This window comes from Melanerpes formicivorus, unplaced genomic scaffold, assembly GCF_026170545.1.
Source record: "Melanerpes formicivorus ecotype bairdi unplaced genomic scaffold, bMelFor1.0.p_v2 SCAF_74, whole genome shotgun sequence".
NCBI classification, from domain to species: domain Eukaryota; kingdom Metazoa; phylum Chordata; class Aves; order Piciformes; family Picidae; genus Melanerpes; species Melanerpes formicivorus.
The window spans coordinates 3,095,991-3,109,896 of record NW_027142426.1 but is presented as its reverse complement, the minus strand read 5'-3'; the positions used below and the strand labels follow the sequence as shown (position 1 = coordinate 3,109,896).

Genomic DNA, 13,906 nt, shown 5'->3' with positions numbered 1-13,906 from the left:
AAGAGAGGAGAAAAGGAAGGGAGAGGGTGCAGAGACACTGGAAGGAAGCAGGTGAAAAATTGAAGACAGAGAGAAAAGGGGGAATAAAAATAAAAATATCAAAGCCCAGTCTCCAGAAGGAGATGAGTAAACAAAGAGATAGAAGGAGGTAGCAAAACCAGGCAATAGCATATGCCTAGCTTGCTTGTGCACACAACAAGAAAAAAATCTCTCAGATAGCCAGAACTGCTCATGCTGGGTAGAGAGGAAGGTATCACTCACTTATACTGATACCATTGAGCCACATATAGCTTAGAACATACATGAAACACCCACAGCTTAAATTTCAATCACACAGCATCACAGAAGAGCCCCAGGACAACTTACCCTTGCCTACAGCTGAAACATTTGCTATGCACTGTCCTCACCCCAGTGTTAGCACAGGACTCACAACAATCTTGAATTCAAGCGTGCTACAAAACAAAGCAAACCAAAATTAGATGGAGAAAAGAGCTTGACAGTGCCATACAGCACTTGTTTCTGGGGGCAGTGGGTGAAAATGGGGATTCCTCAATCTTCATGCTTCTAGATCCTGCCCAATTTTTAGTTTTCAAGCTCAAGAGGATTCCAGATACTTAATTTCAGGGAAAGAGTTTTGAAAATCTCATTGAGAGAGAGAGAAAGAATCAAGTGCATACCTAGAAGTAAACTTGCAAATAAGAAATGCCAAGTCAGATATCAAAAGGACAGGTTCTTACAGCTCTGCAACACAATTCCAGAAGCCTGTCAAAATTTCACTGGCAGTTGAGAAATTTGTGCCAAGATTAAGAAGTGCTTCCAACTGTTGATTCTGAGGCATTTACAGGGAGAAGGCAAGCTTGCCTGAGGCGAAACAGGCAGTATGAAGTGAACTTACCATCCTGCTGTCAGGATGGACCAGGTACCATAGTCAAGTACAAATCAAAACTGATGAAGCCAAGGAAAGTGCCAACAGAAAGAGTACAAAAGCAAGAGCAAAGATGGAGCAGGAATGAAAGATCATGAGGAAGAGCAGGCAGGACCCAGATGCACAGCTACAGCCTAAAGGTTTGTGGATCAATTCAGAGCCATTGAAGAAATTCCCTTACATACCTGGCTGGTGGGTCCAAACATAAATCAGATACAAAACTGCTGGGGGGATTAATTGAAGACAGCTACAGATTAAAGCACACTCCTTATAACCTTTTATCCACAAAACAGTGTACAAGACTGCTGTGCTTTGGAAGACTCTTCTCAAGGGAAGATGTCTACTTCAAGCACCACAAGGCTCCTACTGCTTTATGTTGTCCCTGAAGAAAAGCTTTCCACGGCAGCAATGAAAGCTTTGTGCACTAAACAGCTGGAACCAAAGTCAGAGCACAACCTGGCAGTTTTCTTTGCTGAACAGAGATGCCATTGAATCTGAGCATCACAGGTGAAAAGCTCATATTGATAAAGGTTTGAGACAGCGGTTCAAGATGCTAAAAGAGTCAGAACTGCAGTTTGCAGGATTTACAGGAAGAACATTTTGAACCTTATCCTTCTGCTACAGCTGGCATCCAAGGATTATCTCCCTTAACTCACTTCTTTAAATATTTTTTCGGTAACAGCTATCAAAGCCACCATCTTCCCAGCAGGAGCAGTCAGAACTTGCTGTCAGGTCTTGCTAGATGCTCAGACTAGCTAGCTCTCTTCTCCATGTGAGAATTCTCAGATCCCACTGCTTAGTGAAGCAAGGATTTGGATCTGAGATTCAAGTTTCAGTGGGGGGATTTCCGTTAGTATAGTGGATCTGATCCCAGACACAACTGCTGTGAACTATGTGACACGAAATGAATCCTGTTCACTATACCCCTGCCGTGTGATCTCACTCTTCATTTCTTCACACACCCTTTTCTCTATACTCCTGCAACACTTCATTGATTCAGCAGTCGACAAGAGAGCATGAAAGCAGAAGCAGACTCCCAGATTGGAACAGCTGGTTTTCTTGATGGCACTGTGTCCCAAAGAGAGATAAGGAATCATGAGAAGAGAGACTGCTTATTCTCCACAGCAAACAACTCCACACCAGAGAAGAAAGGACAACTCTGCTGACTGTGAGAAAAAAAGCTGCAGTGGGATTTCGAATATATTTCACACTCCTTGATGGATCATGCCTGAATATTTTGTGGAAAAGCAGAGCACAGAGGAAATCATGCTTGAAGCCTATCACTGTATTCTCAGGGCCTGTGAAAACTTTATAAATATGATCCCCTGCTACACCGTCCAAAGCCTGCATGCAGACCTGCTGACACAACCAGTTCTTCAGTGGGCACACTGCACGACCACTATGCTCCCACTAAGCTTTGGAATAAGCTCCTGTTAGTCATGCCAAAATGGGCTTAACAACAGAGGCACAAATATGACCAGCAAGGACTGAAAAAGATGGTCAAAAGTCATTGACCCTGTGACCAAACTGAACAAGGACTGCTAGACATAACAGCCAATGACCACACCGTGAGCTGATAAATCTTAGGCTATTCCACTCAAACACAGTTTCTGTTGCACTAGTTCTTGGACACAGGAATACACCACCACAAAGTGTCTTCTTCCCTCATCTCAACTGCTGTCTTGCCTCAACCCACAGCAACAAAAACAAGCTACCAAGGAACTGACAACTGCCTGTCAGCTGATCAGCACAAAGTTATGAGGACAGTAAGGATCAGCAGTTGCTCTGGTCCCCAGAGCTGAAATTTCCCAAGAGTGAAACACTAGCCTGAACAACACAAAAAGAGGTACAGACCACAGGCTACCCTAAATCCATGAGCTCTTTTCTTCTCCCAGGTTGCTCACACCTGATACCATATAATTTCTCTCATCCTAAAGTAAGAAAACATGCATTAAGGAATCAGCCTATTGACTTCTGAAAGCTAGGCCCTTTCTGTAGCCCTCTCTTGCAATAAGGGTTTTGCTTCTGTTTGTCAAAAGCAAAGAAGGAAATCTATACTTGAAAAGAGAAAGCATATTCCAGAGGAACGTCCCCAAACCCAAGGCTTTTCTCAGTTGCTGCAGTGCAGCAGAAGTGAAGCTGATGATAGTGGTAAGCACAAGTCAGTCCCTTAAATATTTAGGCAAGTGAGAGTCTTCAAGTGGAAATTGCCCATTTTATGAGCAGCAGAACTGTAGTCACTTGTGAGATTTGTGTCTTGAAGTTGAGTTCCTCTGTGACCAAGCAAATGTCTAATAAGGGGTGAGTCCATACCATTGCCCCCTGCACGAACACCACTGGGGTCCCTTCTCTCCACCTAATTGCCTATTTTCACAAGACATACAGGAACTTATTACTTCAGAGCCTTTGTGCCTTCTGAGGAGCATCACTAACTCACCAGAAGGTTCAGAGCAAGCAGAGAGCGGGACAGAAACCAAGCTCATGAATGCACAACATGGTTACACAAGTCCCACTTCCTTAATCAGGGTAAAACTCCAAACACAGCTAGGAGGAAGCCAGACATTCCGAGGAAGTGCTGGCACATTCAACCTGGAGCAGTGTTACTTGTGACACCTGAGCATGCTCTGCCTTGCTCTCCAGGGGCTGCTCTGTATATGGCAAAGCTCCTGACCTTCCAACATCTGTTCAGTTTTTATACAAAAGCAAGTCAGGACCGTGCAAGGCAGTACAACATCTTTGTTGACATTTCAGTCCCTGGGAGGGAAGCTCTCCCTTGGCTTTGTGTCAGCCACCTTTGGCTATGTCAGAACACAGTGCACAGCCTGCTCTCTCAAGCAAAGCCGTTTGCCTGTGCAAAGGCTGCCGGCAAACAGACAGGAGGTGGCAGCTGGAGAAAGGAGACCTGGGATCACTGCACACAATCTCACCTTTTATTATTTATCCACATTTACTGAACACAGCCTGGCTCTAATCCATCAGTGCAAGAAACCTGCTAATAACACCTACATGATTAGAGAGGCTTTCCTGCATTTCGTGGGGCTCTAATGCAGCAAATGTCAACGCTGCACAAAAGAAGACACAAGAAACTGTCTCACACAGTCTCTTGCTCATCTCCCAACCTGCATACATTTGATATGGCATTAAACAATGAACTTGAGAGCATTCTGTTGTCTCAAGTTCATGCTGTGGCTTTGTGTGCACATAATGTCCCTATCACAAGCCAGGACAAAATGTGACTTTCGCATTTAATAACTTCCAGAATGGTTGTTCTTGAACCAAGTGGCACCCTGTGTGCCTCAAGATGTTTGTTAGAACATCATGCCATGTCTGTCCTCAGCAATGAGCCTGCTTCTCCTCCAGAAAGGTCCCTCTGGAGTCTGTACAGATGCTTTAAGGTTGGCTTTTGTAGAACAGTAAGGTGGTCGCTGGTGCAGTAAAAGCCCTTAACAAATTCCTCTAGTGTACTCCAGCCCTCTTACAGTACCTTTGTCCTGTCAGCTCCAGGTACACGCAGCTGGCAAGAATTCCACCTGGAGTCACCATCCCTGGAGGTGTTCAAGAGAGGATTGGACGTGGCACCTGGTGCCATGGTTTAGTAGTCATGAGGTGTTGGGTGACAGGTTGGACTTGATGATCTTTGAGGTCTCTTCCCACCTTATCGATTCTATGATTCTATGGATCACATTGTCCAATACATTTTACCATGGCTCTCTACTCTTAAAAGACTTGAGAAGATTTCCTGAGACTCAAGACACTCCTGAACACACTTAGGCTTGATACTTAAAGATGAAATAAAACTTTGATGTGCCACAGGAAGTTAAACCATAGTGCCAACATCCTAGGACCCAGAAACATTGTGGAGCTCATTAAATAATAATCCTAAGCAGGCTACACCTTCAGCACTACTGAAGACAAAAGCTTTCATATTCCTGCTAATATGGCCTGAGGAAATCTCTTGTGTGCTAACTCAGCAATTGGTATACACCTGAATCCATGAGAAGTCACAGTAGTCATGCACCAGAGAGCCCAGAGCATCATTTAAAAGTACCCTTATAATTTAGCAACATACCGTGTTTGGCTGCAGCCAGTGCCTCAGGAGGAGGATACAATTTCTCCCTTCTTCATCCCATGAAAAGAAGCGAGAAGTTTTCAAATATGAAATTAAGATGGCATTGAGATGGGACAAACAGTAATTCAGTCTCTTTTCCAGTTCCTTTGGAGAAATAACAAGTCTCCATATCATATCTATAACCAGAAGTTCTCCTGCTCTGTCAAAGAACTTCCTTCATAAAGTTATCAAGTACATAACAGAAACAGAGTATATTACTTTCCCTGCTGCCTCAGCCTGATAATAAAAACCTCAATTCTGATTTTTAGAAACTGAGGGTTTTTTAAATCTTATGCCAAACAGTCCTCTAAATTATACAGTTCTTGCTGAAGTTTATGCCACAACAATGTTTACTTATTCTTTTCTTCTGTACAGCTCTCTCATCCTAGAACACGCAGACTTTGCCAACTATGGTTTCAGCCCCTGATCCAAAGCTTTACAGCCCTATCAGTGATGAGGCTTTCATAGAAGAATGTCTTTTTTAATAGCAGCAGTGCAGGGACCTATCAAGTAGCTGGGTACTGCTAGTCTAATCCCCTGAACAGGCAGCCATACAGATCCAATCAGTTCAGCATCACCACTTTCCACAACAATCAAGATACTGACACACAGAAAAACCTCAAGAACGGGAAGCTGTTATATAATGTAACACCTGAAGGGGAAAGGTGTGTCCTAGACAGAAACCTAACTGCTTAAGTAGCTGAGCTGGGGCACTGCACAGTACTAAAGAGAATAAACTCAGAGCAACTGCAAGGCATGAGTAGGAAACATCATTCAGAGAATAAGACAAATGTAAAATCTTTCAACAGTCTGATCTGAATGAAAGCAGGAAAAGGTTCCAGCTGCTATCATCTCACAAAGTTTTAAGCTTGCATTTTGTTCAGTTTTGTGATTTCTTGAGGATGTATCCACTGAATGAAACTTCAAACAAACAGAAAGGAGATTTGGAGATCCAAGAGTCTGTACAGGTGCAAATAACTGTAATGGGAAGGTACCATTTCAGTCATGGCAGGAAGGCACTGCCACCTGCCAGAGGCTTGAATGACTTGTGTAAGTGGGTGCTCCTTTCAGTTTTTAAGACAGTGCCCACAGCAATTAGATCACCAGAACACTTGAAATCATCCTTGTTTGCAAGCTCAAAGAAGAATCCCAGAATCCCAGGAACAAGTAAATGAAGAAAACCATTCTCCATTTCCATAGGAAACACTTAGATCAGAGCAGGCCTGAAAAACCACACTGCACAGAGAGAACTGGAATGATTACTGTGTGCACCTCAGTCTGTTCAGGAGTTTTGAAACAAATAAATACAATTTCATGATCTTCTTTCACCAGTATTAAATTCATTCTCAGAAGGGAACTAGGCACCTGCAAACACACAAGCATGCTGCAAATGTATTGGTGATGTTCAGAACTCCCAGCCCCCCAATAAAAGAGCAGTGGAATAATGTTTTACTAATAGACTGAACCAAGCAACCTTTAGCTTTCTGCTACACAGATCAGTGAAATAACTCAACAGATGATCTGCTCAGAAAAAATAAACCCAGTCCTTGTGGGCAGCAAACATGGACTGATAAACTGAGTGGGAGAGAATGCAGAGGCAGATGGGTGGAGGTAATCAGAAATGACAGAAAGATAAGCAGGCAGAGGGCAGGCAGAGAGCTTGAAGGACAGAGGCAGAAGAGCTGAGATATAACAGCATACAGATATTTCAAAAGTGAAATCAACAGCTTTCCAACAGCATTATTTTAAAAACCATGCCCTCTAATATATGCAGGGAACCAGCTGTTTGCAAAACAGCTTTTAAACCCTACCTACCATACCTTATTAGACTGACTCAGAGCTGGAGGTTGGCTGATCCTGAAATCCATTTGTAGAGGACAAATAGGCATTCAGCAGGGACAAAGAGTGAACACGTTGTCAAAATAATTTTGTCTGCACTTCTGGATGCACATTCAGGCTTAGCACAGCTGAGCAGCAAGTTTCTCCAACTTCAGAAGATACACAAGACTTTGCAGTGCCATCCTAACTCAAGGCTTCCCTACCTGCTTCCCTCACATTACAAAAGTAACAAACTGCAATTACAAGAAGTGTTGGCTCTGTGGATAGTTTCTGTGAATGCACAGGTCTGTAAGGGCCTTTCACCAGTTTTTAAAGGCCCCCAAAGGCCTCTAGCAAAACCAGTGTTCCAGCAAAAGGAAAGTTTCTTGCTAACAGATGAAAGTACCAACAGCAGAGCTAACTCTAGCACTATACTGAGGTCACTGTAACAGGCTGTCCTCAACATATCTTGTTCCTGTATTTGAAGCACTGGTGTTCAGAAAGGTTATTTAAACTGGCTTGAGAAGGTCTAGCTAGAACGGATAGCTTTGAATTGCTTTGGAGGCATCCCAAATATAAATGGGAAATATCTCCAGACACAGAGGCTCATGGGACAGTGTCACAGCAGGGTGAAAACCACAAGCAATTAATGCAGGCAAGATGCAGAAAGAAACCTCCCCACAAAGTTTAGATTTTTCTAACAGCTGAATGCTCCACTGTCTTGGAAGGAGGCTCTGTGGAGAGAACAAACACCAGAAAGCAGCATCACAGCAACTTCTGCAATCCTTCTCCTCCAACATGCCATAGCTCTGACAACAAATGGATTGGTTTCCTACTGATAGAAGGGATCATCCATCGCTCATTAACTTCCCAAGTTCTCTTTGGCCTGCAAAGCAAGGCTAGGTAGGGCAGTCTTGCTTGCTGGGTAGCAGCTCTTCCACTGGGCTGCCACGGAATAACCCCGGTAGAGGCTATCAACACAGACACATTCAGCCGATTGGGGAAGGCTTCAAATCCTATTAGTCCTCAAGGTACTCAGCCTCAAGACTTGCTAACAAAAACAGCTGATGGATGGTGTGTGGAAACTGCAAACTGCATGTAGCAGGAAATCATCCTGCACAGACTATGACCAACAAGGAGCATAACAAATCTTCGGTTTCCCCAGTTTGTCATGAAGACTTTGGCATCACTGAAATAATTCCCCAAGTTATAGCCAGGTTGTCAGAGAATGGATCTAACATTAGCACGGAAGTTATGGAAGTCACAGCTATTTTGGAACTTCTTGAGATTCAGAAGGCATTTGACCACTGACCTTGTGCTTCCACCCAGCAGTTGCTATCGACAGCAATTTTTGTGGATCTGTTTCAATCTAACTTCAGCAGCAAAACTCATAGTTTAAAAATTGGAAATCAACTTCTTCCTGTCCAAGACTGCTTGGTCATCAGTCTCCTGGAATTAATCCCAGTAAGAATTTCCATTTCCAACTTGCCAACACAGTGCTACAAATCTTCGGTGAAAACATTTGGCATTAAAATAGCATGATGCATCACAACACTCTCACCCCCAAGCAACTACTTCCCATGCTAAATAAGTCCAACTGAATACTGGCTACAGGATAGCACTGCCTTACACACCACAAGAGCACACAACTACAGAAATCTAGTAGATCCATTTAGCTGCCATTAATTTCAGCTAAAATATAGAATAGAACAGAACAGACCCGAAGAGAAGAGACCAGACCAGAAGAGACCTTCAAGATCATCACATCCAACCCATCATCCAACACCACCTAATCAACTAAACCATGCAACCAAGCACCCTATCAAGTCTCCTCCTAAACACCTCCAGAGATGGCAACTCCACCACCTCCCTGGGCAGCCCATTCCAATGGGCAATCACTCTCTCTATGAAGAATTTCTTCCTGACATCCAGTCTAAACCTACCCTGGTGCAGCTTGAGACTGTGTCCTCTTGTTCTAGTGCTGGTTGCCTGGGAGAAGAGACCAACCCCTCCTCCTGGCTACAACCTCCCTTCAGGTAGTTGTAGACAGCAGTAAGGTCTCCCCTGAGCCTCCTCTTCTCCAGGCTAAGCAACCCTAGCTCCCTCAGCCTCTCCTCATAGGGCTTGTGCTCCAAACCCCTCACCAACTTTGTTGCCCTTCTCTGGACACATTCCAGCAAGTCAACATCTTCCCTAAACTGAGGGGCCCAGAACTGGACACATTAGTCTTCAGAAAACAAACCCATTGAATTAGAGAATCACATTCCTCTCTTGACAGTGCTTGGCTCTACTTTTCTTGAAATTTTGATACCTAACTTCAAATGAGCCTTTTCAGATTCACCCACTCAAAGACCACATCACAGCATCAAGTCAGCTATGGCTTCTCTTCCCTGACTGGATAGCTCTTACAGTATCTTTATTATAGAGAATAAAAAATAGACTGCTTTAAATAGGTTCAGGCAAACTAAGTTTTAAAACAAGAAGAACTGTAGCACAGACCACATGTTAAAAGTAACAAAACACCAAAATAGTTCAGCTTCAGATGCTGTAATGGAAATATTACTCCTTTGCCCCTTCTAACAAATTTACCTTCTGACCCATCTGTGAAACATGCATACTTAGATTAACTTTACTGAGATCAGAATCATCAAGTGAGAAATTTTACCCAAAGACAATTCAGCCTCACTTTAACAATGTCAAAACCAAAAAAAAAATCAAATAAACAACCCCCCCAAATAAATGCACACAGACTCTGCATTGACCTGTTGGACAACGGATTGGTTTTGAGAAGACAAACAAGGCCAGAAGTCCTCCATCCAGACCAGGCAATGGATACAAGAACGTGAGATGAAATGATGATGCAAAGTATGGACACTAAGTATCTCTGGCAGAGGAGACCTGAAGCACAGCCAAGTGTGCAGAAAAAGTTTGAAGCTGCAGGAGGTGACACCTTGGGGCTTTATGTGGACTACAAACAGCAGACAGTGGGTTAATAAGCGCTGAGGACACAGCAGACTGTGGGGAACATCAGGGCTTCCTGAAGTGTTCAGACACAAAGCAAACAAAGAACTTAAGCTTCCAGTTTCTTAAATGCCAGGTATAGGCAGCAGCTATTTCCATTTTAAGCAGCCCACCATTTAATTTTGGGACATGCCTCATATACTAAGATGGCAGTTCACATCCTTTCAGGCAGCTCTGTATTTTTAGTTTATCCACTGATGAACTCTTGAGGTTATGAAGGATTGTGTATAAACTCAAGACTCACCAGAACCAAGAACTGTTGTCTTAAAAATCAAAACAATAATCATTTCCATCATTTATCATTAGAAGCAAAAGATGGCTCCTTTTCACCCTGGTGAAGAACAGGTCAGGGTAGGCTTGGGTACAGCTAATCCACTACTGCTCTCCTCTGTGTTTATGACTAAACAAACAGCAGCTGCCTGCAGCTTGCAGCCTCTCCACTGACTCCCTTGTGGGGGCCATTTATTGAGTCATAAACTCCTTCAATAGTGTTATCACCACAGCATTTACACAAATAAAGGTTGGGAAACAGAAAGATTTTAAAAAGAGGATTGACTTTACAGAAAAGGCAAGAAAAATGCTTTACAGATATGTTTGCTTTGAGCAAGCACCAAGAAACGAAAGGCAGGGCAGGTATACAGGTGGCTGAGGATGGCTGGGCATATCACCCCCCAGGTATGAAACACAGATTTATTTGAAAGTACAAAGCTGAATTTCACAAAGCTCAAACCACCTCAGAGCCTTCCAAGTTTGATATATTGCATTTCAAGCAGCATACTGTGTGATATATTTATATCTTCTCAGTGAGACTTCAACACCTAAGATCTACCTTTGCAGAATCGTGGGGGAGGAGAAATCCTGGCATTTCTCAAGTGCAGGTATGGACCTCAGTATATCTGGCCAAAGCTTTCTTCCCACAGCCACACACACTGGCTGCTGCTCTCTACCCTACTAAGTACATAATCTATAAAGCATTCTGCAGTCCTTCAGAACAGAAGCAATTCTTTAACAAGAGCCCAATGATCAAGAAGGATCAGAGATACCTGCAGTGCAGCCTGTGGCATCCAATGCATCCCAAAGCTGTTTCTGTTAAGCAGAGAGAGATTCAGGTTGTGGAAATGAAAGCTCCCAACAGTCCATGCTTCAGCAAGATCCAAAATGCTTGTGTGAAACTGCTCCATCAGGACAGGACACTGCATGACTACCTGCAGCAGCATCTCAGCAATCCAGGTCACCACCCGCAGATTAGAGACAAACTTCCAGCAGGGTTGCAATGCTTTGCTGTGTGTGCTAAATGAGAACTGCACTTTCACAGGGATCGCTTGGAAAAGTAGGCACAGTAAATTGACCACGTTCCTTTTATTACAGTCAAGGGCAAATGAGAATGCAGTCAATTCAAGGTTATGTTAAAAGACTACCTCTGCTCAGTCAATCAGTGTTTTGCAAGGGCTTGTTTGCATAGCAGAGTGACTCACAGTAAACGAGTGTGAATTTTCCCTGCACTTCCATTACAAACCCAGAACGTTCATAGACACAAGTTGTTGGACCATAAACTCACTCATCAGTTTATTGCATTCTAATTTCCACGTCTAGACGAGCCCTAGAGCCCTGACAGAAGTAGGTTTACCTTTGTTATGAATAGCAGACTCGTGAGAAGCTGGCCACAGAGCAGGGAAAAAGAGCACAGAATTATGAATGGCTCCTAGCTCGGTGTACACAGCTCCTATTGACAAGGGAATACACGTGTCTGAGTATGCAGCTCTTTATAGCTTGGTTTGGCCAGGAGCTAGAGCACAAAAATTTCACCTTGGTCCTTCTGTGAAAGACAAGCACCTAGAGACAGCAAGAAAACACTTGGAAAGAAAGGGATACACACTCTTTCCTAAGAGACATTTTCCTGCACAGTCACAAGAAGCAGGTTCTGTTTGACGTCTCAAATCATGGTAATACAGGGTCACCAGAGGTCACATTTTTCAAGTGGCAGCTGGTCAGATTCTTTGGCAAAAATCATCAATTATGTAGCAAATTATACAACTAAAACTCAATGGAAATTCAGCCTTGCCTACTTGTGTGGACAGGACATAAGGGAAGCAGAATGGGTCACAAATATTCTGAGAGGCTTGCATGGGAGTCTGTATCTGCAGGGTGAGGGAACCAATTACACAGTACCACAGTATCACCAAGGTTGGAAAAGACCTCAAAGATCAAGTCCAACCTGTCACCACAGACCCCATAACTAGACCATGGCACCAAGTGCCACGTCCAATCCCCTCTTGAACACCTCCAGGGATGGCGAATCCACCACCTCCCTGGGCAGCACATTCCAGTGGCAAACAACTCTCTCTGTGAAGAACTTTCTCCTCATCTTGAGCCTAAACTTCCCCTGGTGCAGCTTGAGACTGTGTCCTCTTGTTCTGGTACTGGTTGCTTGAGAGAAGAGACCAACTCCCTCCTGGCGACAACCCCCCTTCAGGTAGTTGTAGACAGCAATGAGGTCACCCCTGAGCCTCCTCTTCTCCAGGCTAAACAACCCCAGTTCCCTCAGCCTCTCCTCGTAGGGCTTGTGCTCAGGGCCTCTCCCCAGCCTCGTTGCCCAGTTCACTAACAGGACTTGGGCTTTAAAAAAAAGAAACAATTTGTTTTTCCTTTCCACCTGGACTCAAAGCAAGACATAATGCAGATTTCCACCGACCACTCTCCTCTTCCTTCCACAGCCTCTTCTCATTGGCACAAGATAAAACCTTGGGGAAGCAGCAGCAGCAATTTTCAATTCTCATTATCTAACGGCAGCGGTAGCTCTTGGTGAAACCCGTGGTCAATAAACTACAGGCAATTTTAAAAGACACAATGGGAACTGCCCCTTCCACAGCTGTCCCATTATCCCAGCTTTTATTAGATTTAAAGCCAGTGATTTTTATGCTGTAGCTGAAGTTCTGCAGAGCCATGAAAACAGACCACCAGAAAAGATAAAACACTCCTAAATTAAACAGGAGACATTACAGCAACGTACTCGGTGAAGTCAGAGAGCTTCCACATAAGCAAAGCACAGGATGAAGCAAGGAACCCAGAGCCTACGTGGGCTGACACTGCTTCAGCAAGCCAATGGCAACAGTACCAAAACTTGACATTCTGGATGGTATAAAAAGCAATATCAGTAAAGCAGGTTAGGCAGGGCAAGCTGAAAGCATGTCATCTACACAGGTGGACAACCAGAGCAGGATCCTATTCCCACAGCTCTATGAATATCCCACTACAAGCGTTGACTTTGGAGTTCATAGTTTGGATGTGCCTCTCAACTGGCAGACAAATGCTCACTCGTGGATGGCGCTTCAGCCAAGCTGTTTCAAATGACTGTTTTAGGATCAGATGTGCCATGCACTAGTGGTGCTTATTCCTTTCTCTCCCTTGACTACAAACGAAAACCTGGTGGCCAGAAAACATACAGAACATTTAATGTCAGTTACATCCCTATCATGCACAATTAAGTAACCTGCTGCAGTAAGAGGGCCTGCACAGGGTATGAGTAGAAAATAAATTTCAAAACTCATTAAATGATTACCTGATCTATTTGTCCTTGGGGCAGAAGTAACTGAGAGTACATTTCAGATCCCAGCTCAGATATGAGATGTGCAAAGCAACAGGCAAAGGGAGATGGGCGCCCAAAGGAACAGTCTCAAAGCAACACAGCAAGGGGGAAGATGGGAAGAATTCTTCTCATCCACTGTAATTTTCACTCTAGAAAACTAGAGCTCGCTTTCTCTGAGTCTAATGTATACCATGCCCTGGAGACATTTTTACCAGCCCTCAAAAGGAACTTGCAGAGAACCAGATGCTTCATTAAAGAATATTCACCAAGCCTTATAAAATCTTTAGTAAAAAGCTGAAGAACAAATCACCAGCGTGCGAGTGAGCCGAAGTCACACATCCAGCTTTGAATACAACCTCCTGTGCTAGATAACAAATTGTGCTTAATAATAACAGTTAAAAAAGGTTAAAAAAATAAAATAAAGGGAAAAAAAAACCACTCAAGAAAT

At 43.6% G+C, this 13,906-nt stretch overlaps 1 protein-coding gene across 3 annotated transcripts in view; it reads right to left on the bottom strand.

The window, feature by feature from the left end:
* Positions 1–13,906, bottom strand: part of CHCHD6 (coiled-coil-helix-coiled-coil-helix domain containing 6) — a 123,099-nt gene that overhangs the window by 25,148 nt on the left and 84,045 nt on the right. Inside the window, exon 9 of one of the 3 annotated variants that reach the window (XM_068163802.1) lies at positions 367–452. The exons of the other annotated variants lie outside the window; for them this stretch is intronic. Coding sequence (XP_068019903.1) covers positions 444–452 — 9 coding nt within the window. The 3' untranslated portion in view covers positions 367–443. The remainder of the gene's footprint in view (positions 1–366; positions 453–13,906) is intronic. 3 annotated transcript variants of the gene reach the window in all.